This window comes from Panthera pardus, unplaced genomic scaffold (assembly GCF_024362965.1).
Source record: "Panthera pardus isolate Hobbes unplaced genomic scaffold, ASM2436296v1 HiC_scaffold_2, whole genome shotgun sequence".
Classification (NCBI taxonomy): Eukaryota; Metazoa; Chordata; class Mammalia; order Carnivora; family Felidae; genus Panthera; species Panthera pardus.
The window spans coordinates 85891946-85918669 of record NW_026526765.1 but is presented as its reverse complement, the minus strand read 5'-3'; the positions used below and the strand labels follow the sequence as shown (position 1 = coordinate 85918669).

General features: G+C 37.6%; 1 protein-coding gene and 1 pseudogene across 9 annotated transcripts in view; one reads left to right on the top strand and one right to left on the bottom strand.

Annotated features, from left to right (window-relative positions):
• ADGRV1 (adhesion G protein-coupled receptor V1) overlaps positions 1–26724 on the top strand; it is a 590892-nt gene that overhangs the window by 212409 nt on the left and 351759 nt on the right. For all 9 annotated transcript variants that reach the window (XM_053907199.1, XM_053907200.1, XM_053907201.1 and 6 more), the window contains 14 exons: positions 610–733; positions 1612–1750; positions 1920–2105; positions 2460–2692; positions 5871–6019; positions 7789–7990; positions 8513–8732; positions 11194–11433; positions 12722–12871; positions 13950–14423; positions 16629–16772; positions 18653–18827; positions 20120–20255; positions 22574–23682. In XM_053907199.1, the coding sequence (XP_053763174.1) occupies positions 610–733; positions 1612–1750; positions 1920–2105; positions 2460–2692; positions 5871–6019; positions 7789–7990; positions 8513–8732; positions 11194–11433; positions 12722–12871; positions 13950–14423; positions 16629–16772; positions 18653–18827; positions 20120–20255; positions 22574–23682 (3681 nt within the window). The remainder of the gene's footprint in view (positions 1–609; positions 734–1611; positions 1751–1919; positions 2106–2459; positions 2693–5870; positions 6020–7788; positions 7991–8512; positions 8733–11193; positions 11434–12721; positions 12872–13949; positions 14424–16628; positions 16773–18652; positions 18828–20119; positions 20256–22573; positions 23683–26724) is intronic.
• On the bottom strand, positions 3631–4241 carry LOC109274865 (40S ribosomal protein S11-like; annotated as a pseudogene).

The following is a 26724-nucleotide window of genomic DNA, read 5'->3' as shown; positions in this document are numbered from 1 at the left end:
AATCCATTGCCAAAGAAAGTGAGAGTATAGTTACTCAGTCCTTTGTTTCATAAAACCCTAATATTAGCTTCTGGAAACACTTTCCTTCAAGTTAGTGCCAAATTATAATATGAATACTCATATTACTTGTTATAATTTTTCTTTCTATTATTTAACTCGCTTTTTATAAATGCTTGTAAGCAAATAGCAGAGTCAGAAAATTAAAACTAAAAAACTACCCCAAGAATTCTTACTTTTGCCACATAGCCAGTTTTAGTGAACTGCAAAATGGTCATTGCAGAAGTAAATTAATGCAAATGGTGGAAGAGTACTCTCTTATTATGAGAGTGATAGTGGAATTATTGCCCACTTTCTCCTGCACCCTTTCATTAAAATATGATTTGGGGCAAGTTTTTTGCCTCACTGTCTTGAGTGCCTCAATGTGCTTAAATAATTTCGTTGGGAAAATGAGGATAAATGAGGATAATGTTAGCACCTAGTTCATATGATTCCCATGACCATTGACTCACAGGATTAGTATATATGTAAAGTGCTGAGAATTTTGCCAGGCATATAATAAGTGAATACATATGTTTGTTTCATTCATGTTATGTATCATCTTCAACTCAGGTAGTGCATCAATAATCATTCGGGGAGATAAGGGAACATCAGGAGAAGTTGGGATTGCTCCATCATCTAAGCATGTCCTCATCGGGGAACCCTCAGGAAAATACAATGGTACTGCTATCATCAGGTATGGGCTTCATGCTTTTTCTTTGCTTAGGTCGAGATTTTGAACTTTTATTTAAAATCCTTAGCATTTTTATGTAAGTGCATTGTTTTCATCACATACATATTCTTCAGGCATCATCATTTTATATGTTAGTAACATCCTATGGAAAGTAGAAAAAAGTTTTGCTAAAAATTAAAGACCTATCCTGACCTATCTTGAAGTTAGATGATGAAGAATATTTAGGAAAAGTTTCTTCAACAGATATGTATTGATCATACGGTTGCATATTCATGAATCTTGACATCTAATGATCATGACTGCTACTTGGGTGATTTGCACAACCTACGACAAGGAAAGTACCTTCACTTAACATCAGGAGATCTGATGCTTTCACCCTGTTCTGTCACACACCGTGTCAAATAAGAGAGTTACTTCCTGTCTGTAAGCTTGTGTCTTAGCTACAAGATCATTCCTTTGAAAATCCTCTGGATCAAACATTTTATGATTCTAAGTGTTCTAAAATTAGGCCCTATATATAATTAGGGCCTATTAAAGTAGTATGATCATAGGCAGTTTTCTTTATTACAAATTTTCTCATGAAGAGAGGGACAGCTATCAATGAAAAAACCGAATTTGGGTTAATACTTTATCTTTTTCATAGTTTTCCTCTAGTGTTCTTTGTATCAAGTGCTGTTTTTTAAGAGAACTGTGGTAAACTATTCATATTTTGCCCCTTGTGTATTACATGAAAAGTCTATAAATGCTTTCTTTTAAATCCCTTTAAAAGAATACAGGTTTTGTCTGTATTGTTGTTGAAAGACACAGAAAATATTTAGGAAACATATTTAGGAAAAATTACTTCAACAAAATTGTACTGATTATACCTTTGTATATTATAGCCTCGTTCGTGGTTCAGCGATTTGGGGGGAGGTCACTGTGTACTGGAGGATATTCCCTCCTTCTGTGGGAGAATTTGCTGAAATATCAGGGAAACTGACATTGCGAGATGGACAGTCTGCAGCAGTTGTAATAATACAGGTATCAATATTACTCGTTTCTGTTATTCCCTATGTTCTGTGTGTGTGGTGGGGTGGGGTGGTTGGGGGTTGTTGATATCCCTGAGTTTGTTGTTGTTGTTTACGTGATAGGCATTTTTCTTTAAGTGTTATAGATCCTACTGATAACGTCTCTTTCTGTCCTTCTCTAGGCTTTGAATGATGACATTCCTGAGGAGAAGAGCTTCTATGAGTTTCAGCTCACTGGGGTCAGTGAGGGGGGGATACTAAGTGAATCCCGCAGCACTGCTGGTATCACAGTGGTGGCCAGTGACTTTCCCTATGGCCGATTCTCCTTTTCACATGAGCAACTTCGAGTGTCAGAGGAAGCCAAAAGGGTAGAGTATAAAATGCTTAAAATCTTAAATACCATTTTTAGTTTCTATTTTTTTGTGAGTGAGTGATTTTTTTTGGCAAGCTTGATTAAGCTTTAATTTAAATATTAAGAGTTAATGTAACAAGTTATAGTGTGAGTGATCTTGACAAAGTATTTCCTTGTTCATTTTCCATAGTTTTCACAAACTAATTTGTTAATATCATTATTTTAACATATAATTTATAAACTTTTATATATTTATTTGCAATCTTAACATAACCCTGATAAACATAGAAAATTAGTTAGAAATGATAACAATTAAGTATTGTCTGGTAGATAAAACATCCAAATTAAATAAAAACTGTTTCTTGCATAGGTGAACATCACAGTCACCCGTTCAGGTGGATCATTGGGTCCTGTGAGACTCTGGTATGAGACCGTGAGTGGGACAGCAGAGGCAGGCTTGGATTTTATCCCTGCGGTAGGGGAGCTGCTCTTTGAAGCAGAGGAAATGGCAAAAAGTGTGCCGATTGAAATACTTGATGATGGTCTTCCAGAAGGCCCAGAGGAATTTTCTCTAGTAATTACAAAGGTGGAACTCCTGGGAAGGTAAAGAAAATTGGGAAAAAGCAAACAAAAAAAGAGAGAGGGAGAAGAATATTTGTTGTGGGGATTAATCCTGAACTTGTTCTTTTTCAGATTTATGTGACAGTGGGACAGGACATAGAAGGGAAATTATGATAAAGGATGTTAATTATGCAGTGTTCTAAAGTATTATTTTTCCCCTAAAGTTGAAAGTATATTGTTTTTCTTGTGAGAATTCACTCTGGGTAGTCAGGGAATTGAACATGGCATGGGCTTGTAATAATTTCGTAACCTCTATCTCCACACCTGTGAAAGGACTGAGTGAGAGATTTCTTTCCTTGGTATCTCTGAAGGCCGTGTTATCTTCTGTGGGGGAAGGAGGTGGTTGCTTGCCCATCAGCAGTTTCTAACTGGGGAAAAATTTGAGTCAAAGATAGTTGTTAGCTGTGCACCAGGATTTTATTGAAAATTAAGAATTAACCATACTGAGCCTGTCTCACTCCCTGATTTGGTGGGAGCAGACTTGATGAACAAGGACAGAAACTCCTTACGCATTCTGTAGTAGCCCAGGGAGTACGTCTGCTCTGACAGACTACACAAAACCTGCAACTAGAATAATGTTTGCATTTATGTAAGTTTTTTTAATGTTTATTTGTTTATCTTGAGAGAGAGAGATTGAATCCCAAGCAGGCTCTGCACTGTCAGCACAGCCCGGCATGGGGCTTGAACTCACAAACCCTGAGATCATGACCTGAGCTGAAATCAAGTCAGATGCTCAATGGACTGAGCCTCCCAGGCGCCCCTACATTTATGAGTCTCAAAGGAATTTTTCTTGTGCATGAATATGTTTTTGCATCTGTTATATGCATGCCATGCTTTAAAAGCTGTTTCCAGCTAAAATCTTTCACTGTGTGACTTAGGTAGAGTGTATATCATTCCACTTGGGAAAAAATACTGTGGATTTGTGTACACTTCAAGCCTTAAATTTCCCAGAAATGATTCTGTGTCTGGCAATGGTAATTAATTTTTTTTTACTGGAAAAATAACTTTATTTTCTTCAGGGGTGTGGACAGATGTCTAATATCAGAACTCAAGGAATTGCTTCCTGGTGCTAGCAGCCTTCATGACTTTGAACCTGTTGAGTGCAAGTCTGGCTCAGGGGCTGGCATGCACCCACTGTGACAATGTCACTGATCTGGACATCCCTAAAGCATGGGGAGAGGTGCACAGACAAGTTCTTAAAGCATTTCTCAAAGTAGTTCTACTCTTGAATGTAGTGGAGGGAGGCTCAGTGGATGACAGTGGTCCTCTGCTTCTTCATCTTGGTCACCACACCAGACAGAATCTGCCCTTGGATGGAGAAATTACCAGGAAAGGGGCATTTTTGTCAAATAGGTGCCTTCAATGGCCTCCTTGGGCATCTTGAAGCCCAGACCAATGTTTTTGCAGTATCACAGGAGCGTCTCCTTGCCAGTTTATCCAAGCAGGACCCTCTTCTTACTTTGAAAGTGGTTACATGCTTTTGGTAGGCATCCTTAGTCTGAATGTCCACCATCTTCCTGGCCATTTGAAAAAAGGAAAACCGACAATGGGAATGAATTTTAGCTTACATTAAATGTGTTAAAATTTGAGCTGCTCGCTGTTTTCATTAAGTAAGTGAAATTTAGCCAAATTAACTCATTAAGTGTGGAGATAACATCTGTTGCTATTGGCTAACTATGACTTGGCCTTAAAAAGCAATTCCTGCTTAAGTTTAATTCTGAGAAAACCAAGTTTTTCCTTCTAGGTGAATTTCTAGGTTTCCTTTGATTTGAAAAAGGAAAGTTGTATGATCTCATTTTGCCTAGTTGCTAGAAAATTTACTTCTTTGGGATTAAGGGAATCAGGTCATCTACAGTCCATCTCAGACAACTGTTAACATTGACTCTTACTTAATAGTTTAATCCCCAGTTTTCTAATGTTGCCTTACAAATAATCTTATTAATCAGCTTTCAACCTTTTGAAACTATGTAGCATAAAAACACCAGGCAAATAGAATTTGAGAATTGAAGAAAAGACTGAAATGGTTTTGTGACATTTTTTAGCTTCAGGAATTAAAGTGATATAAAACTCTGGAGGTCACAACTTTTCTTCATGGGGAAAAACATCAATCAAAAAAAAAAAGGTGACTTCCTCAGCAGAAATATGTCATTAGCCAAGTGAACTACCATGTGTATTAAAGAATAGAGGCATTGATTGCAGTTGGTGTCCACAGAGATATTTTCTTATAGCTTGAAATTTCTTTAGTGGCATGACACCCTTTTTTTCCTTAAAGTAACCCTTTCAGGGATACCTGGGTGGCTCAGTCAGTCGAGTGTCCAACTTCGGCTCAGGTCATGATCTCTCAGTCTGTGAGTTCGAGCCCTGTGTCGGGCTCTGTGCTAATAGCTCAGAGCCTGGAGCCTGCTTCGGATTCTGTATCTCCTTCTTTCTCTGCCCCTCCCTGCTCGTGCTCTGTCTCTCTCTCTCTCAAAAATGAATAAACATTAAAAAAAAGTTAAGGTCACCCTTTTAGGGGAACCTGGGTGTCTCAGTCAGTTAAGTGTCCAACTCTTGATTTTGGCTCAGGTCATTATCTCACAGTCTGTGGCAATGAGCCCCATGTTCAGCTCTGCAGTCTCATTGGGCCCTGTGCTGATAGCACAGAGCATGCTTGAGATTCTCTCTCTTCCTCTCTCTCTGTTCCTCCCCGCATACAAATGCCCTCGCTTGTTCTCTCTCTTTTTCAAAATGTAAATAAACATAAAAAAATTTTAAAGTAACCCTTTCATCCTGACACTGTGACTGTGGCCCAGCTGGTTTCCTGTCTCAGAGTGCACTACAGTTTCATGTACATCCTCTTCCTTGGTCCATCACTGTTGGATGAGTTTATCAATGCATTCGTCACCCAGAGGTTCATTTTACAACTTTTCCCCAATTTCCCAATAGTCTTTTTCTCATTTAATAACTTTATATTGGTTTAGGTTTCATGCAGGCAGTGATAATTGGGAGCAGCACAGAAGTCTGTTTCAGGCATCATTTCAGGAAAAAGAAATATTTTAGTGTTGGGATCTTTAAAAATATAAGAACACTTAATAGGACTAAGTTATAGGAGCTAAGAGGACATTTCAATGAACAATTATTTACTCCTTTTCTTTTATTATTTTTTTTATGACTTCGCAAGCGGGTATGATTTTACCATTCAAGAAAATGGACTTCAGATAGATCAACCTCCCGAAATAGGAAACATCTCCATTATTCGAATCATAATAATGAAAAATGATAATGTAGAGGGTGTCATTGAATTTGACCCAAGATACACTGCCTTTGAAGGTAAGTTTTCAGTCATCTTATAAATTTGCCGCAACTTTCTTTTTTCAAAAAGGTTTTTTAAATTTATTTATTGAGAGAGAGAGAGAGAGAGAGAGAGAGAGAGAGAGAGAGAGAGACGATGGGAGTAGAGGAAGGGCAGAGAGAGAGAATTCCCAAGCAGGCCCCACCCTGTCAGCATAGAACCTGAGTGGGGCTCAGTCTCATGAACCGGGAGATCCATGACCTGAGCCAAAATCAAGAATTGGATGCTTAATTGACTGAGCCACCCAGGTGCCCCTACATGTACACCTTTATATGTATTTACATATATTTATATATTTTATTTGTAAAATATATTTTGAGTTATCTTTGGGCAGTATGAACCTTACTTGTGTGTGGCAAAGCTGAATGGTAAGGAATGAGGCTTTAGAAAACCCATTGAACCTTAGGATTATTGCAATGTTTAGATTTCAGTCATTTTCATAAAGTATCTTTCTCATTTATGAAATCATTTCCTCTCTGATTAGAAATCAGTGAATATTCAGTTTCTAATAAATAATCAGCTTTGAAATGACCGTTTTACTGGACTGCAGATACAATGCAGGTGGTATCTGGGCACCTACTCGTACTTTCTTGTGACAGTTCCTAACAGCAGCCACCTACTGTTGTCTGTTCCCCACCCCCCTAGAAGCAGAATGCATGATCTATGGCTGTAAGCCCTCCTGGGGAAAAAGGGGCTGCTTTTTTATTTTATTTAAAGGTAGAATATGAACATGCCTTTCAAAATAATCATGTTATCTTCTTGCTGCAATTAACTTTTTGACTTCATTGCCTCCATCATATTCATTGGTTATGTACCCATTTTTAAAGCTCATCAGAAATCATTTTGCAATTGATTAATATCGACTTTACAGATATGGAAGACATCACTATTTTGTGAACTTCAGTCTACAGTTAATAAAAGTCATGCTTTAGTTTTATACCAAGAAATAAATAAATCACTTAGAATTTTTTTTGTGTTCAGTGATTTCTGTTTGATTTGTTGTCTTTGGAGCAATGCATATTTATAACTACAGTGTAAATTCAGTATTATTTAGCTATAGCTAATATAAACTGTTGGCTAATGTAAACATAGCTAGTGTAAACTATTAAATGACATTTTAATTTACAGAGGTTGGCATAGCTTAAGAGGAAGTAAATTTTTGAAAAGAATTTCTAAGTTGAAATTAAACTTTGAGGATACATTTTCACATTTTCAAATATATTTCATCGGAACTCAAGAAGTAATAGAATTATATTTATATGTGGACTTCTAAAACATTCATATGATATAATTAACATTAAACACAGTTATTTATATTACATAGACTTCAACTAAATGTAGCAGCAGTCCAGAATACTTTCCTTTGAGTACACATATTTTAAGGGTTTTTCATGTTCATCTAGCATTGTCTAAGGGTTTTTCATATTCATCTAGCATTGTCTTGGAAAGCAAGCATCATTTATTTGTATGTAGCACACAGAGGAAGAATTCTTGTGCTAATGATTAAATAGGTTATTTCAATTCTAACTTGCACTGCTCACTATAATTTTTAACTTATGACAAACTGCATTTCTCATAAAAAATGTCTTGAAATTTTCACTAATATTTTTTAAAGTGATAAATGAACTATGGAAACATTGAGGGCTTGCACAACTGTACTGTTATATTGCTGTGTTTAATTTGACTGAGTCTTAAAAAGATAGTGGTTTTGTCTGGCATACCAGTTAATTACATATTCCTGCCACAGTGGAGGAGGATGTTGGCGTGATTATGATTCCAGTGGTGAGGCTGCAGGGGACTTATGGCCGTGTGACTGCTGATTTCATCTCTCGGAGTTCCTCTACAGTTCCTGCCGGTGTGGATTATATACTGCATGGCAGTTCAATCACCTTTCAGCATGGACAGAATTTAAGTTTTATAAATGTCTCCATCATTGATGATAATGAAAGGTAATACTATTTAGTAATGTTGGAAATACTTTGGGCATATGTAAAGCAGGATTTTTGTGTTCCAGTCTTTACCTATGTTTTGCACTGATAACAGGATTTTAGGTTATACATGTGCCAATTGAGAAACTCATGAGAAACTTTTATGGGGGCTGGGGTAGGGAAGAAGGGATCAGGAGACCATTAGGATTGTCTTTGTCATTTTTTGCATATAGAGGGAAACAATAAATTTTTGTTCTCTTAGATTTGAAAAGCCTAATCAGAATGTAGAAGCATCCTGCAATTCACTTCCTTAATAATGCATTAAGCAATTCAAAAGAGAGGAAGAACGTCTAATAACTATTGCAGGTTATGTAATATTGAAGTTGATCATTCATGCTTTTAGCTAAGCACCCTCTTCGTACCACTGGTGTATGAATGCTGTGCCTTGAATATGTATGACCAATTTGGAAAATGACTAGTTATTTGGGTTTTAGAAGCGTTTTAATATGTTTAAACTCAGAATTGCTCCTTCTTGCTATGCAGTGAATTTGCAGAGCCCATTGAAATTTTGCTCATTGGAGCGACTGGAGGAGCGGTCCTTGGGCGCCACCTAGTGAGCAGAATCACAATTGCCAAGAGTGACCCTCCGTTTGGCGTTGTAAGATTTCTTAATGAAAGCAACATTTCTGTTCCTAATCCCCATTCCACAGTGATTTTATCCTTGCTGCTGGAGCGGGCTGGAGGACTCTTGGGAGAGATTCAGGTAGAGTTCTTCTTCCCATGGTTTGAAAAATGATAGCTTGAGTATGGAGCTGGATTTTCTTACTATTCAAATATATCCATTTATGTATATGCAATAATATTTATTAATTACCTAATAGGGGTAAAGTGGCTTCCAGGTCATATAAGTCCATAAAAATGTATGAGACAAGCTGTCATCAGAATCTCTCGAGAGCAAGTTAGAAATAAAATGAAGAATTCTTATAAAACGCATTAGTTCAAGTACTTGTTGAGTGCTTTCCATGTTCCAGGTCCTCTTCTGGGCACTGAGAATACACTGGTGACCTAGACAGACCTCGTCTCTGTTCTCTTAGAGTTTTCAGAGCAATAAACAAAAAGAAAATTATGTGATAGCACTTAAGTGCTCTGCAGGGATGTAAAATTGAGAAACACAATCGTGAGTTACCTCTAGATTGACTACTACTCTAGAGTTAGAGTTGTTGACTACTCTAGATTAGATGGTGACGTGATATTTAAGCTGAACACTGGATGCTGAGAAAGAGATGGTCACGTAATTGTTAGAGGGATGAGCATTTGGGCAGAAGGAATAAGTGTGTATCTACAAGCCTGGCATGTTTGAGGTACGGAGAGTTCCATGTGGTAGCGGGCTTGGGTGGTCGGGGGTAGCAGCACAAGGTAGATCAGAGAGGTCGAGAGATGTTTGATCACAGCGACCCTCCTTAGCCAGACTAAAGAGCATTCTAAGTGCAAACAGGATACCATTAGAGAGTTTGAAGTGGGGGAATGGTGTTGATGTCCCTGGATTGCCATTTTTAAGTAGCTCCCTTTTGACTGTTCTAAGGAAAATGAAATGTCAAGAAGCCAGAGTAGAAGCAGGGAGGTTAGTTAGGAGGCTCTTGCCCTGTGTCGTCCAGGGTCAGGATGACAGTGGCTCAGACAGGTGGAGATGGGATGGTGAGGAGTGAATAGATATTGAGTATGTTTTGGAGAAAACACTAGACTAGTGGAGGCTGAGGGAAGGCGGAATGAAGAATAACTGCTGCAATTTCAGTTGAGCGGCTGGTTAAACTGTAGTGCTGTTTACTGAGATGCAGAAGCTTGGCAGAAAACCAAGAGTTCTGTTTTGGCCATGTTAATTGGAGATTGATACCGGATGTCCCAGTGCAGGGTCGGGCAGGCAGGGGCATGTGTAAGTATGGGTTGCGGTTGCGGGGAGGGGAGAAGCTGCTGACGTGTGGAGGCATTTGAAACTGTGTGGCCTAAGGTGCGTAGATAGGGACGTGAAGGAGACAGCCTGAGGTCCCCAGCTGCCAGCAGTGAACTCTCTGAGGAAGGAGAGCCAGCTAAGAAACCTGAGATGTAGAGGCGGAGGAAAACTGGGAAGGTATGTATCATGGAGGCCACTGAAGACAGGATGCAGCATTGCCAGAAAGAGGCAGTGGTCAGCTGCATGCCCAGTGCTGCGGAAAGAGGAAAGAAGCAAAGAGAAATTCCCAATTTTCTTTCCTTGCAGATATGAAAAGTATATGAGTTTATATTATAGAAATATTTAAAAAGGCATTTAGAATATAATTTTGTTTTTTATAACAATTTAAGAAAAGTTGTGTTTGCTTTACACTAGGAATTTATTTAGGTGTATTTAAAAGAAGTTACACACCCATAAGATTTTTCACATAGTTTTATTATCTTATTCAAATGGGTTTTGGTTGACAGAACCTGTGCATACAGCAAAACAGTGTTGTATTCATACTATTTAAATTTTTATTTCTCTAAAATGTATATTTAAAATACATGCTTTTATATTTTTGTTATCCTGTGGTGATGACAAATGACCAAGTATTCATACTTTTCTTTACTTAGTAAGCATATACATTGTTATCCCTGAAAACTTATATCCTGCAATTAGGTAGTTTATATTTGCAAATATTAGTATTTTTATTTTTTTAACTTTTAATTAAAAAATTGTTTTTCAATGTTTAGTTTTGAAAGACAGAGAGAGACAGAGACAGAGTGTGAGCAGGGGAGGGGCAGAGAGAGAGAGAGGGAAATAGAATCCTAAGCAGGCTCCTGGCCCTGAATTGTCAACACAGAGCCCTGCATGGGGCTTGAACTCAAGAGCCATGAGATCATGACCAGAGCCGAAGTTGGACATGTAACTGATTGAGCCACCCAGATGCCCCTCAAATATTAGTATTTTTTAAAAGACATGAGGAATTTGCTGGAGATATCATAGAATAATTTTCATATATAGATATATTTGTTTCTAATACTACATATCCTGCAAAGTAATTCTTTGCTTAAAATTGATTATCTCTGGGGCACCTGGTTGGCTTAGTCAGTAAATTGTGCCATTCTTGATCTCAGGGTTGTGAGTTTGAGCTCCTCATTGAGTGTAGAGATTACTTTTTAAAAAATTTTAAAATAAAGAAATAAATTAAAAAATTGAAATTGATCATCTCTATTAAAAACACAATATCCTTCAGGTGAACTGGGAGATATTAGGACCCAATTCTCAAGAAGCTTTACCACCACAGAACAGAGACATTGCAGACCCAGTGAGTGGATTCTTCTATTTTGGAGAGGGAGAAGGTGGTGTGAGAACCATCACTCTGACAATCTATCCTCATGAAGACATTGAAGTTGAAGAGATTTTCATTATTAAACTTGAACTTGTGAAAGGAGAAGCTAAATTAGACTCCAGATCTAAAGATATTACTATAACAGTAAGTCCAACTTTATTTTTCCCACAGAATTTTGGATTTAATGAATTTATCAAAAAATGCATTTTATATTTGTTGAAACTCCATGGGCTTAAGATGTATCGAAAGTCATAAAACCAGATAAAGTCAGAATAATTCCTATGGACCAGACTTTCTGGTTATTATATTAATTCATTATATAGCTTGATTATTGGTAGTTACTTTTTAAGTGGCCTTCATGTAGTGTGATAAATACTTATTTTGCTCCCTGAGAAAATTTGGTGTTTTGGAAATATTTTTGCACTTTTAGACAGGAGCTGTTTGTTACATCATCCTAAACATTGGGTATCCTTGCTTTGAAAGTACATAAAAGTTATTAACTCAGTCACAAGGCAGATTGTGGGGAGAAAGAATGGTTATTTGTTCAATTAGCGCAATGATGTGTTGCATCAACTCTGAATTTAGTGTATTTTATATGAATGAACCATTTAGTCCATTAGGGGTAGAAAGTGCTGGGGACCAAGGCTACTGTGAAAATGATCGAGAGAGATATTCTTTTTTTTTTTTTTTTAAGCTTAGAAAATAGTCTGGGGTCTGTATCAGTCAGACTTCTCCAGAAAAACAAAGAGAGAGAAAGATTGACTTAAAAAAAATGGCTCACACGTTTGTGAAGGTTGACAAGTCCAAAGTCCATAGAGCAGGCTGGTAGGAAGGTTACGAAAGACTTGCAGTCGTGATCTTGAGTTTGAATTTTGTGGGACAGGTTGGCAGAATGGAAAATCAAGCAGGATTCCTAAATTGCAGTGTTGAGGCAGAATTCCTTTTCTTCTGGGAAGCTCTAGTGTTTGCTCTAAAAGCCTTCAGCTGATTGGAGGAGGCCCACTCACAATATCAAGGGTAATCTCTTTCACTCAAGTCAACCAATTGTAAATATTAATCACATCTACAAAATACTTTCACAACAAAATCTAGGCTAGTGTTTGACTGAACAATTAGACCTGGTAAAGTGAAGCAAACATGAGGCAAATCAAATCAAATTCAGGCATTGAAGTACCATCCTTCTGAGACTCTCCAAATTACAGTTTTCCAGACACTCCCATTACCCTTGGGGAATAAGAACCTACTTGTTTTAGATAACAATCAGTGTACTGAAGAAGCTTTTGAAAAATCAGGTAGCTAGGCAGATTATATTCAAGACTTATTTCTGTGTTTCTTTCATTTCTTCAGCTTATCTGCATATTGATATGTTAGGTACTGTAATTTCATCTGTAGTTGTTATATTATTCATTCTGCTATCTTTTTCTGTTTTTAGATACAGAAGTTTGGCGATCCAAATGGGGTTGTTCAGTTTGCTCCTGAGTCTTTATCTGAGAAGACCTATTCAGAGCCGTCGGCTCTGGAAGGGCCCCTGATCATTACTTTCTTTGTCAAAAGAGTCAAGGGCATTTTTGGAGAAATTATGGTACTATTTTTCATTTGATTTTTAAATAGTGTGACAATTTGCCAAACAAACGTGATTGGGAAGAACAGAGAAACTGTATGTTATGGTAAAAATTTTAGAAGTAACATGAGTTTCAGAGAAGCCGAGAAGGTTCATTTCAGCACCTTTGGGTTCTTCAGCCAACATCAACCTCTAGCTGTTTCTCTAAACCCAGCTATACTTAGATTGAAAAGATCTTTCTCACACTTAGTCATGAAGGGTGTGACTGAATTATTTTGTATTTTCTTATTTGCTCTGATGTTTAACTTTTCCTACTTAAGTCCCTCAATGAGTTTTGTAAATTGCTTAATCTATTCTTTAGAGCTTTATTTCTCAGTATAATTTTCTCATTTACCAACTGATTTTTAAGAGGTTGCATTTGCATGTATATTGACATAGACTGTTTGGGGATGGTCTTGTAAATCATCGGGATGTTTGTCTAACAGATCAAGGTTGTTTGTTTGCTAGCAGAACATACTTTGCAGTTTCTTTATGAACTTAACTCTTTTCACATATTGGAGATTAACTGGTACTTCCTCAGTGGAAACTTTATGGTTAGGGGTACAAAAATTCTTGGAAAAGAATTTGTAATTCTTGAAATCTTGTAGATATTCCCTTTTTGTTAAAAGTGAACCCAAACAAATTCCAGTATGAAGCATCAGATTCTCTACTCGCTTTTTATCTTCAAGTATTGTCTGTGATTCAAATGCCTATCAAATACATATTCAGAACTCTAGAATGTATTTATGGAACTGCCATTCCAAAGTTAACTTTGCTTTGCTTTATCTCTTCAAATCATGTTATTATTTTAGAAGTGAAATGAGATTTTGTAATCTTGTCCTGCAAATTGCATACAATAGTCTGAAAGAGTTCATATACTTTCATGATGCTAATGTCATTCTTCCATACTTTCTAAACTGACTATTTGGAGAGTCTGGCTTTGACTATGATGCTGCACAATTCAGAGTTAGTTTTTGTATATTATGGGGGGAAATATAAAGGCTTTTGATTCAATATACTGAATTATGTGACTTTGTTGGATTATTTCCTTTTATTTTAGGTTTACTGGGAAATAAGCAGTGTGTTTGACATTACTGGAGACTTTCTTTCTACAAAAGGATTTTTCACTATTGCTGATGGAGAGAGTGAAGTGAGATTTGATGTTCATTTGCTGCCAGATGATATACCTGAGATTGAAGAAGATTATGTGATCCGGCTTGTTTCTGTAGAGGGAGGAGCAGAACTGGATCCAGAGAAATGCATCACACAGTTCTCTGTTTCTGCAAATGATGACCCACATGGAGTATTTGCTCTGTATTCAGATTACCAGTCAATCCTTGTAGGGCAAAACCTTAGTAGATTCATCCAAATTAATGTAACCCGGCTTGCTGGAACATTTGGAGACGTGGCTGTTGGTTTTCGGATCTCTTCTGACCAAAAGGAGCAGCTAGTTGTTAGTGAAAATTCAGAGAGGCAGCTGGTGGTCAAAGACGGTGCCAGATATAAAGTGGACCTGGTGCCAGTGAGGAGTCAGGTTTGTAGCATTTCTTCAGTTTCCTGACCGTTTCAAGGAGAGGCCTGGCTTATCTCGTTTTCAGCTTAAAATCTTACTGAGATATTTAAATATAACCATAAAAAAATGCCATAAAAATGCATAATAATTATTGGATGAGACATGTGCAGTTCATAAATGAATTTAGTATATTCCCATTTGGTAATAACATATTTTTGTTTAAATGCATCTGACACTTAATGCAGTACTTATTTCTAACATTCCTATAGTTCTTTGGGAAATTGACTCGATGCCCTGACCCTGTTGTATTAATTTCTAGCCTCCATTTCCTGTTTCTGAAAATTTTCCAGACTGGAATAAAGACTGCAAAGCTGGGGAAGTGGGAGATGGATGAACTTGACCAGAATATGATTGTATTAAGTCTCACTGACAAATTAGAAGAGTTTTTAAAAAAATACAGTGTGCCTAAATTATGTAACAAAACATTTTCTTATACCTATCTATGTAATATCACCTTGTGAATGCATTCAAGTTTTAATTTCTGTTAATGAACACCAGGGGACATTCCTTTAGCTTTTCTAGGAATAGCTTCCTATTATTTTATAGTGAGATTTCATTTGACAGTAAGACCTGCCACAGTGAAGATTTGATTATTCTGTTATTTTACTAAGCCATATGGATAGTACAAAACTATTCTCAGACTATGTGTAGGAAATCCAAAATAAGTGATATATATTACAGGGACTAAAAGCCTTGATCTTCCTAACTCCTAGATTGTCTCTTGTAGTGCATGGTACCTGGAACATTTTGAAGGGTGTTAGTCTTCTTTTCCTTTCACTTGAAAAGATGAATGGTATACAGTTGACCCTTGAGCAACCTGAGTTGAGCTGTGCGGGTTCACTTACATGTGGATGTGTTGCAGCAAATATAGTACAGCACTGTAAATGTTTTTTCCCTTATGATTTTCTTAAGAACATTTTCTTCTCTCCAGCTTGCTTTATTGCAAGAATACAGTAGTAATATGTGAAAACTTATCAAATATGTGTTAATTGACTGTTCATGTTATCAGTAAGGCTTCTAGTCAACAGTAGGCCATCAGTAGTTAAGTTTTGGAGAATCAAAAGTTATATGCATATTTTCTTCTTCTAACTAATATCCCAGTCTTCAAAGAGCAATGCATTATATCTAGAGCATAAGGGAAAAAGGAGACCACTGAAAAAATCTTAACCCTCGATTTCTGCACATGCCCCACCATAACGGTCCAGCCAGTGAACTGTGTGGAGGAAGGGTGCACCCCTAGAAGAGAGGTGGGAGGCACATGCTTGAAGTGAGGACACTGATTTATTTCTGTTTCCTTAGCACTTGATCTATGAGTCATATTCAGTGAGTGTCACTTTGAAAAAATGAAGATTGATTGCATGATTGAAGCATCTGTTATCCTCATGTTACATAACATTTGAAACTACTAGGGTACATATTTTGCACATTTGGAGGACTGTGGTGTATGTTTAAGTACATTATATTTAAAAGAAGAACAGACTCCACAAAAATGGTTATTTTTGCATTCAATAAAGGTGTACAGAGTTTTTAGTAATAGTCCAGATTATGAGATGACTTGGAGGCTTATCCATTATCAACAACCATGTTTCTGTGGGAAAATGCTTTGTAAATTTAAAAAAAAAATCCATTTTAGAGTAACATTAATTTTTAAATTCAGAATTTCCCTTTTTTAGTTAGATTTGAAAACTTTAAAACTTTGTAATCTAATACATTTTATTAGTAATTTTTATTTATCCAAAATATTCGGATGATCAGTACACCTACATCATTATCCGTTTTGAGTAAATCTCATTAGCATAGTAATTATCACTCGATGGAGAAGAAGAAAGTGAGTTTTAGATGCTGACTGTTCACCAGTGCGCTCTTTTATTCCTGTGGTACATGATTCCATTACTAATGTGACTTCTGTGATTGTTATCATTCTTGAGGCATTTGGACACACATGGAAGATTTGCAAATTTGTGTTTTTACACTCGATCACTCTTCACCCCATAGTCTTTGTACTTGTGATTTGTTTTATGACCTGAGGGAAAAGACATATATTGATGAAACTGTATGCAAGGACCGTGAGATGTTGTGCTAAGGACTCCTGTCAAATGTCAGTATTTTTCTCTGAAAATTATTTTTTATACTACTAAAGAAGTCATTGATACTGATTGTTTATAGGTCTTCTTATCCCTGGGCTCTAATTTCACCTTGCAACTGCTGACTGTGATGCTTGTCAGTGGGCGTTTCTACGGCATGCCAAAAATTCTCCAGGAAGCAAAATCCACTGTCCTTCCTGTCCCTGAGAAAGCCGCCAATTCTCAGGTAATGAGTCCAGGGTGTGTAACCGTCGTAGAACCACTAGAGGGCAGCTTTCACAGGAAGGATTAAAAAGATTCTTAGACCTAAAATTGCTCAAGATTCATTATTTCCTTAAATCAGTATCAAAGTAGATGCACTGATTATAGATGCATTGTATGAAAGTAATTTGCCAATTTTTGGCATTTTCCTTTTTGGAGATTTAGAAAGTTTGTGTCTCACAGAATGTGAATATAAGGATTTTTAAAATAACCGTCACCTAGAATAAAAATTTCCAGGTTTTTGTTGTTGTTGTTAGTGAATATTTCATATTGAGATATTTTATGCTAAATAATTAAAATTAGAACAAAACATCAGTTAATATTTCAGACTTTTTCATTTACTCATTGTGAATATTTTTCTTTCATTTTGAGAGCCCTTTTTATTGTGCCACGTTTGTGATGTTGGAGATAAATCGTGATAGGATCCTGTGACTTGGTTGTCCCTGCATATTTGAATCTTCTACAGGAGTTCAGTGTGGGAAAGAGTGTTTCCTAATCACTTTGTAAATTCACAGGAGAACAAAGAATAACTTGAGGGCTTTAATTCCTATGTAGGCAGATTCTGTCAGTATACGAGCAAGGCAGAGGCTGTTGTCTCTGGCTCATGGTAATGTGTGTATCTGTTAGACGGTTCCTGGGTGGCTCAGTCAGTTAAGTGTCCGACTTCAGGTCAGGTCATGATCCCATAGCTTGTGTGTTCAAGCCCTACATCACGCTCTGTGCTGACAGCTCAAAGACTGGCACCTGCTTTGGATTCTGTGTCTCCCTCTCTCTCTGCCCCTCCCCTGCTTGCTCTTTGTCTCTCTCTCTCTTGATCTCAAAAATAAGTAAATATTAAAAAAAAAGTCTGGAATATTGAAGAAAAATAAAATGGGGCAAATGAGTCTTAATATAGAACTGTCAATCATATGGTATCCCAATTTATTGGTATTGGGACCAAAAGAGGTAAACTGAGTTATCCAAATCACAGTGTGAAGCCAGGAATCTGGTTTTATTTTTACTTATTGGCCAGAAATTATTTCATCTATAAATCATTTTTAAGTCCCAGAGTTTCCTGAAAAGGTTACCCTTAAAACAAGATCTTACTTGATATGGATGAAAAAGATGATTATTTTAAAAAAATCTTTGGAGGTTTCTGGTCCTCAAAAAAATATTAAATTGAGTCAAAGAGCTGGAAAGAATCTTAATAGAAAATCTAGTGTATGGTGCTCATTTTACAAATGAAGAATTTATTATTATATCTTGGAAAGAAGTCAGATTTCAGTTCTAGATAAACCAGATTCTATAAAAACCCATGAACAAATCATTAAAATTTTTAATCTTTTGCTTTCATTTTTAACAAATTACATTTGTCTTTTTTGGGTCTTGTAAATTCAGAGGATTATATTTTGATTAAAAAAAAAGGTATAAACTATCATTGGAGTTACAAAATTGAATAAATTTCCAAATCTCAGATGTCATTTTATTTTTTTTATTTTATTTTTTTAATGTTTATTTATTTTTGAGACAGAGAGAGACAGAGCATGAATGAGGGAGGGTCAGAGAGAGAGGGAGACACAGAATCTGAAGCAGGCTCCAGGCTCTGAGCTGTCAGCACAGAGCCCAACGCGGGGCTCGAACTCACGGACTGTGAGATCATGACCTGAGCCGAAGTTGGCCGCTTAACCGACTGGGCCACCCAGGCGCCCCTCAGATGTCATTTCTTAAGCATTACTCTTGAATTGAATATTTTCAAAACAAGAAAATAGATTGTATAAACAAAGAGAAAGTTGACTTATAACTGACTGTTTAGAAAACAGGAATGTTTAGAAAGAAATAAAATATTCTAAGCATGTTTTTTCTCAGGTTGGTTTTGAATCTACTGCTTTTCCACTCACGGACGTCACTGCGGGAACAAGCCACGTTGTGATTTCTAGGAGAGGCACATATGGCTCTCTCGTGGTTGCCTGGGTGGCTGGATATGCTCCTGGGTTAGAAATCCCCGAATTCATTGTTGTTGGCAATATGACCCCAAAATTAGGTGAGTTGTAGCTTTTCTAAGATCTGCCCTATAGGACATGGAGATGTGTAATTGGCCACTCATTTTCTTGGACTGTCGTTACTCTGGATAATGAACTGTGTTTCGTTTTTGTTTTTTGCTTCTTAATGTTTATGTTTTTATTTTTAAAAAAAAAATTAAAAAAAAAAAAAAAAAAAAAAAAAAAAAAAAAAAAGAGGACCCAAAGCAGGCTCCATGCTTGCAGCAGAGACCCTGATGTGGAGCTCAAACTCATGAACCACGAGATCATGACCTGAGCCACCCAGGCACCCCTTGTTTTTTTTTAATGTTATTTATCGATTTTGAGACAGAAAGCAAGCAGAGGAGGGGCAGAGAGGGAGAGAGAGAATCCCAAGCAGGCTCCGTGCTATCAGTGTGGAGCCTGACCTGGCTCTACCACACAAACCACGAGATCGTGACCTGAGCTGAAACCAAGAGTTGGACACTCAACTGACTGAGCCACCCCAGCGCCCTGAACCATTTTTCTTTTCTTTTTATTTTTCTTTTTTTAAGTTTATTCATTTATTTTGAGAGAGAGACAGTGTGGGTAAGGAAGTGGCAGAGAGAGAGAGAGAGAGAGAGAGAGAGAGAGAGAGAGAGAGACACACTCCCAATCAGGCACTGCACTGTCAGTGGGGTTCAAACTCACAAACCCTGAGATAATTAATGACCTGTGCTTAAGTCGGATGCTTAACTGACTGAGCCTCCCAGGTGCCCCACCATTTGTTTTCTAATACACTGCTTTCATATTTGAGTGATCAGAGTTGGTAAAAATGAGAAACTTTATTCAATCAAAATAAAAACTTCATACCTCACCTGGAAATAGTGGTCACTAAGCAGATGATTCTGTCGATATATTAGTTTATTAAAAGTAGTTCTAAAAACTTAATGTGCCTGTATAATATTAAAAAAAGGTAGAACTTTGTATTCATTTATGTGTTCACCTGAATATTTCTCACAATAGAGTGGCTGTTGCTTCATTTTCTTTCTTTCTTTTTTAATTATAACGTTAGCTCTGTGAGGGTCACTGAGACCTAAATGTTAGATGATGTGACCTCTACCATGCGGAACAGACAGGGATTGAAGGCAGAACTTGTGGCGTAATGACCTTTCTCTAAGTTTACTTCCCCTTCTGCCTTTTTAAATGTTTTAACCTTTTGTAGACTGTCACAGAATTTTGGAAAAGACAGTATTTTACTGCATTTTTAAGAGTTGTATCCCAGTGTAAGAACTCATAAATAATACCCTGATACTCTTGTCCTCTTCCCTCCCAGGGAGCCTTTCATTTTCTCATGGAGAACAAAGTAAAGGAGTCTTGCTGTGGACATTTCCCAGTCCTGGTCGGCCAGAGGCCTTTGTTATTCACCTCTCTGGGGTGCAGAGCAGTGCCCCTGGTGGGGCTCAACTTCGGTAAGATCCTCAACCAGCAAAACAAAGAGAATTTTCAACCCAATTCTCAACCAGTAAAATCTCTGAGGAACAGTGTGGAATTTAGCAGTTGAAACAGAAGAAGACACAAGGATCACTTTCCTTGAAGCAAATGTGAGAACAGTTTTAGTGTAGAGCAACACATGGCCTGCATGCCAAAGATGCCACAGAAGGAGGCTGACTTTCCTAGAGTCACCGCCCTCTGCTTGCTTTGAAGAGAGTTCTTCCTGTCCTCTTACTCCATAGTGTTGGCCTAGGTAACGCCTCCAACAAAAACCGTGATGGCAAATCATCTGTTATTAAAGGAGGCTGTCTCCTGAGAATTTGCCAGAAAATACCTAATTTTCCCAAGGGATTAAGAATAAGAATAGGCATAGCAGGGTTATAATGTGACTTGTACTGGTGGCTCTTTTGAGTTTAATTTAAATCAGTACATTTGCAGATAAATATGTCCCAGTCAAAAGCAATTTACTTGTCTCATACCTGCGATGGGGTTGATCAGAATAGCAGAGGGCAGACCTCTGCAGACCTCAGCAGAATAGCAGAGGTGGACTCATGGATTTAGTCCTGGCCCTGCCACTTATTTGCTGTGTGACTTTGGGAAAGTTACTTGATCTTTCTTCTCTTCACTTTACTTACTAGGAAAATGGTGGAAAGGTGTGGGCAAAACCAGCGTGTGTTCAAGTATGTTTGTATGTATGTTTAGATTTAAGAGATCTTGGTTGGCACAATCAAATATTTAAAAAGTATCTTAAAATGTTTTTTAAATATTTAAAAAATGTTTGGCCACAGAATGTAATGCTGGGTAAGAAATTTAAATGCTTTTAACAATAACAATAGTTAACAGTTTTATAGTGCTTATGATAGGTCAGGCATTGTTTTGAGATACATATTTCAGGGCACCTGGGTGGCTCAGTCGGTTAAGCGTCCGACTTCAGCTCAGGTCATGATCTCACAGTTCGTGGGTTCAAGCCCTGCTTTAGGCTCAGTGCTGGCAGCTCAGAGCCTGGAGCCTGCTTCAGATTCTGTGTCTCCCTCTCTCTTGGCCCTTCCCCCACTCACACTCTATTTCTTTCTCTCTCAAAAATAAACATTAAAAAAAGATATATTTTATAATTTGTATATATGGTGTTATATATGTCTTAATTATATTTTATATGTATGCATGTATGTTTACTATGACTTTACAACAACCATATGACATGGATACTATTATTAGTCCCATTAGATGAAGAAAGAACTCATAGATATGTAATGTACCCCCCATCACACAGCTTATAAGGTTGGGACCATAATTTGAACCCAGGCTGCCTTCTACTTTCTGAGCTCTTAACCGCTATGCTATGTGTTGAGAGATAGGTGCTTGACACTAGAGAGTGATGGGCTCTGGGGTGTCCTCCCTAAAGGATTAAAAAAACTGATTAAACAACAGGTAAAAAAAAACCAAAACTGTTAGCCAAAGAAATTATGTCTGTGATCTAAATTCTCTTGATGGGCCACCTGTGTTACCTCTGGCATAACCGTTAATTCACAACAAAACTCCATAAGAAAAAGCTAAAGATAAATCACTCATTTATGGATGTTTCTTCAAATTCACATGAAAAATTTTAGCAAAAACTGTGTGAGAGAATAGTCCCATTACTGGCCAGCTGGAAGAAGCAAGGATTTTGCATTTAATAGGGATGGCCATTTCTATTTGGTAGATAAGAAATCTGGCTGACATCCAGAGCATCCTGAGTTTTTGGCTCCCTGTGTACTTATCATAAGAGAGAGCCTCCTGTTTCAAATTCTTCAGAGAACTGCTCTGGGATAAACTAGATATACAGGCCAGAGACCTGTATGTTCTTCACTGGGCTAATAAAACTTGTCAGGGCTTGTCACCCATGATCACAGCTTCTCTTCTTACATTTCTTGTGTTCTGGTGTATTCACTAATGCGTAAATAGGGTTTTGTGGAATTTGAAAGGGCATGCCATTTTTAAGGTGCCTCTCATGAGGGGCACCTCGGTGGCTCAGTAGGTTGGGTGTCCAACTCTTGATTTCAGCTCAAGTAATGATCTCCTTGTTTGTGAGATTGAGCCCTGTATCAGGCTCTGCCCTGAAAACGTGGAGCCTGCTTGGAATTCTCTCTCCCTCTCTCTCTGTCCCTCCCCAATGCACACATGCATATGCATATGCACTCTCCCTCTCAAAATACATAAATAAGATGCCCTCATGAGAAGCACTTTAAATATTTGAAAAATGAATCTCTACAATAGTATTCCTTTTTTTCATCTGTTCTTTCATGTTGTTTTTTTCCAGATCAGGGTTCACCTTTGCTGAAATTGAACCAATGGGAGTCTTTCAATTTTCCCCTAGTTCAAGAAATGTCATCCTGTCAGAGGATACACAGATGATTAGATTATATGTCCAAAGACTCTTTGGGTTCCACGGCGATCTTATTAAAGTTTCTTATCAGACAACTGCAGGCAGTGCAAAGCCCATGGAAGACTTTGAGCCTGTTCAGAATGGGGAACTACTTTTTGAAAAATTCCAACCTGAGGTCAATATTGAAATAATCATTATTAATGATCAGCTTCCTGAGGAAGAAGAAATGTTTTACATTAATCTTACTTCAGTAGAAATGAAAGGATTACAAAAGTTTGATGCTGATTGGAGACCACGCCTGAATCTAGATTTCAGTGTGGCATTGATCTCAATATTGGATAATGATGACCCGGCGGGAATGGATGTTTCTTTCCCTGAGACAACTGTGGCCATAGCAGTTGACACAGCTCTCATTCCTGTAGAAACTGACTTCTCAAGCACATACCCTGACACAACCACGATAAATGCTGTTCCACAGCCCTCTGAAATGGTTGCCATTGTTCCTGAGGCAACTGGTGTATCCGCCATCCCTGAGAAACTTGTCACTGTCCCTGATACATCTGCCTTGCCTGGGAAGCCCGAGGTGTCCACTGTGACTGCAAATGTTTCCATCCATGGAACATTTAGTCTTGGGCCACCTGTTGTTTATGTTGAAGAAGAGGTGAAAAATGGTACATCTAATGCTGTAGAAGTTTTGATCCGAAGAACTGGTGGGTCTACTGGCAACGTCAGCGTAACAGTTAAAACTTTTGGTGAAAGATCTTCTCAGAAGGAACCAAATGCATTGCCCTTTCATGATATCTATGGAATTTCCAACCTAACGTGGGCAACTGAAGAAGAAGATTTTGAAGAACAAACTGTTACCCTTACATTTGTAGATGGAGAAAGAGAACATAAAGTATTGGTTCAAATTTTGGATGATGATGAGCCCGAGGGGCAAGAATTCTTCTATGTGTTTCTCACAGACCCTCAAGGAGGAGCACAGATTGTGAAGGGGAAGGATGATGGTGGATTTGCAGCCTTTGCCATGGTCATTATTACAGGTATAATGGAGATAAAAATGTACTTTTGTGGTAAAAAATTTGTAATAATATTACTGTCTTAAATTTAATTTGAGAGGGTGACTTACTTGAATTGCTCATAGTTATTCATTAATCCATTGTTTTCTTGTGGCAGGAACCCATAACATGAACTCATGATATTATTCTGGGGCGCCAAGCTCGAATTTAATTGTACTGTAAATGTCACTTAGCTCACATCTAGTTAAACAGTCTATAAATTTATACTTTCACAGTATTAGGAAGACCATAAAAATGCTTAAGACCATGTTCTTCTACTGGAAAATATTTAATTTAATTATCCAAACACATGATTGCATATCCTTTTGTGAAACCTCATTCTGCATTTCTGAACCACTTTCAATAATCCATCCCCAAATCTAAGTCTCAATGCTAGGAAATTCTTTATGTTGGGAAATAGATGAAAACTCTTTTATTTTGTTCTCCTTTTGAACCATTGCAGTTTTTATAACTTCTTTACTATTGGGTATATAAATTACAATAGATTAAAAATATACTGATTTTTTAAGAGTTTCTTATACATCTTCTAAAATGTTTCAGTGATAATTGGTAGTTTTCCTCTGAAATCATACTGTGTTTCTTAAAGTTGTTTAGCTCAGCTTGTCAGTATCTTACCCTAATTAGAGTATTGACGAGGCCATCTTATGAGTCTTACCTACTCTGCTCTTTTTTATAAACATTTATGAATTTTACACAGTGCTTCAGAGTTTCAGATGACACTATGATAAAATAGTGTAGTGGAAAGGAAACTAAATGTCATGGCTCCTATATTTATGGACCACATCAACCATTAATTGGGAGACTTGATGAAATCATTTAGTGTCTACTCTTTATGTCTCTATTTTATAAAAGGAAAATTTTAGAATAAACATTTTTATGTACCCCTTTAGGATTTGATGCCTCCTAGAATTTTTATTTTAGCCATTCAGTAGTAATTAAATCATAATTTTGCAATTATATAACTTCCTTTTATACCCAGCCAGAATTGTCATTTATTCCCATTCCTCTAGTTTATTGAGTATTGTAAGTTGTAATTCTGTTCACCAAGTTATTTACTGATTTTGATTCAGTTTAGGTTAATGCATCTATATTTTTCTATCAAAATTATTTTGACACTCAGTATCCTCCTCCCCCATGCTATAGGATAGATATTTAATTATAGTTATTTGAATATGACGAGGGATCCATGAAAATATTTAGCAGCTAGTGTGGCAGAGGCCCAGACCAGTCAAAATGGTTGCCAGAGGCTCCTTGATATCCTAAGCATTTCCCCAGTAGTTACTGGATTGTGGAGACATCTTGTGGCCCTGGTTACAGTGTCAGGAGAGGGTGCTTGGGGTGCTCAGAAAAGCAGCTGTGTACATGTGGAACGGAGGTGCTCCTCACTCAGTATGGCGTACCAATACCAGTGCATAGCCGTGTGGCATGCCAACACCATACTGATGTGACATACCAGTGCCTACCCATATACCAGCCCTGAGCCTAACTCACCAGGCAAACAGTCACTCAGCTGAACCTTGATGAGGTTCTCTAATGTTTATTCCCTACATAGGGTACACTGACGATACACATAGGGCAAATGATAACTCCTCACCATACCTACCTCTTACTGTCACGTGATGTAATCTATGTGACAACATCCAAAGTACATTTGCATGGTCATATACCCCAGGTTCCCTTATTTGTCTTCTTTACTCCTGGCTTTTTATTTTAAATTTTATTTAATTTTAATGTTTTTTTGTTTTTTTGTTTGTTTTTTTTTTTACTTTTGAGAGAGAGAGAGAGCGAGCATGAGCAGGGGAGAGGCATAGAGGGAGACCCAGAATCTGAAAGGGGCTCTGGACTCTGAGCTGTTAGCCCAGAGCCTGACACGGGGCTCGAACTCACAAGCTACGAGATCATGACCTGAGCCAAAGTCGGATGCCCAACAGACTGAGCCACCAAGTGCCCCATCTGCCTTTTTATTTTAAAATAATATTTCCTTTTTAACGACATTAGTTTTTCCCATTCTTCTTATCTTTCGCTAATCTGCATAGTCTTTTCACATTTAGACTTTAGAACAAACTTTCAAAATAATATCAGGAGAAAATAGTTTATCATTTAGTTTTGGGTTTGATCATTAGCATATTACAAGTCTTAATTCATCTTACTAGAAACTTGACATCATTTTATGATCGTAGATGTGGCACGGGAAGCATTGTGTTCATCAGAACCATGCTCAGTGCTGTATCACTGGAAAAGAAAATGAAGGTTCTGCTTGTGAAAAGTTTATATTCTATTTGGAGAGACAAATCCCCACCAAAATGACAAGGAAACTGTTGCTACCAAAGGAAAAAGTTGCTGACAGTTTCGGATGCAGGGCTAAGAAGTGATTGCAGTGATTAATGAGTGAGGATGAAGACTGGCAGTCCGGCTGAAACGAGGCACACATGAGACACCAGGACAAAATGGTTCATCACCTGCATGTCCCTAATTAATAGGCTCCACATCTACTCACACTTCAGACCTGCAAAGTAAGGGCTGGTGACTCCTGGAGCTCCCTCATTGGGACCATTAGGTGGTTTGCTGTTTCCTTACCCTGACCCCTAACTTCAGAGGTTCTGTCTCCTTGGAACCCCAGCAGTGAGGTTGTACAGTGACGGGCACAAGTGGTTTTTGAAGCTAATTGTTTGGGGTCATTGCTTTTAGGATCACTTTGCAAAACTGGGTCATTGAGAAATAGAAAGCAGCAGGCAGGAACTGTTTACTGGCATATCTCTAGTCTGAGAAGCTAGCTTACATGCTGGCAAAGATTTGGAGTGACTGTTTTAGTGCAGTGTGGTCCCTTGGTTTGCTCGAGTTTAAACACAGTTTGTAGTATGATGGTGCATGTAACCTCCAGTGTTGCTCAGAGTTGCTTCTTTTACTCAGAGATACTTAGGAGTTCCTTAATAGTTATGTTTTTCTCTGGGGGAAATAACCAAATGCATAACATGAATGGTCTTATAGGAAGGAAAATCAGTTAAA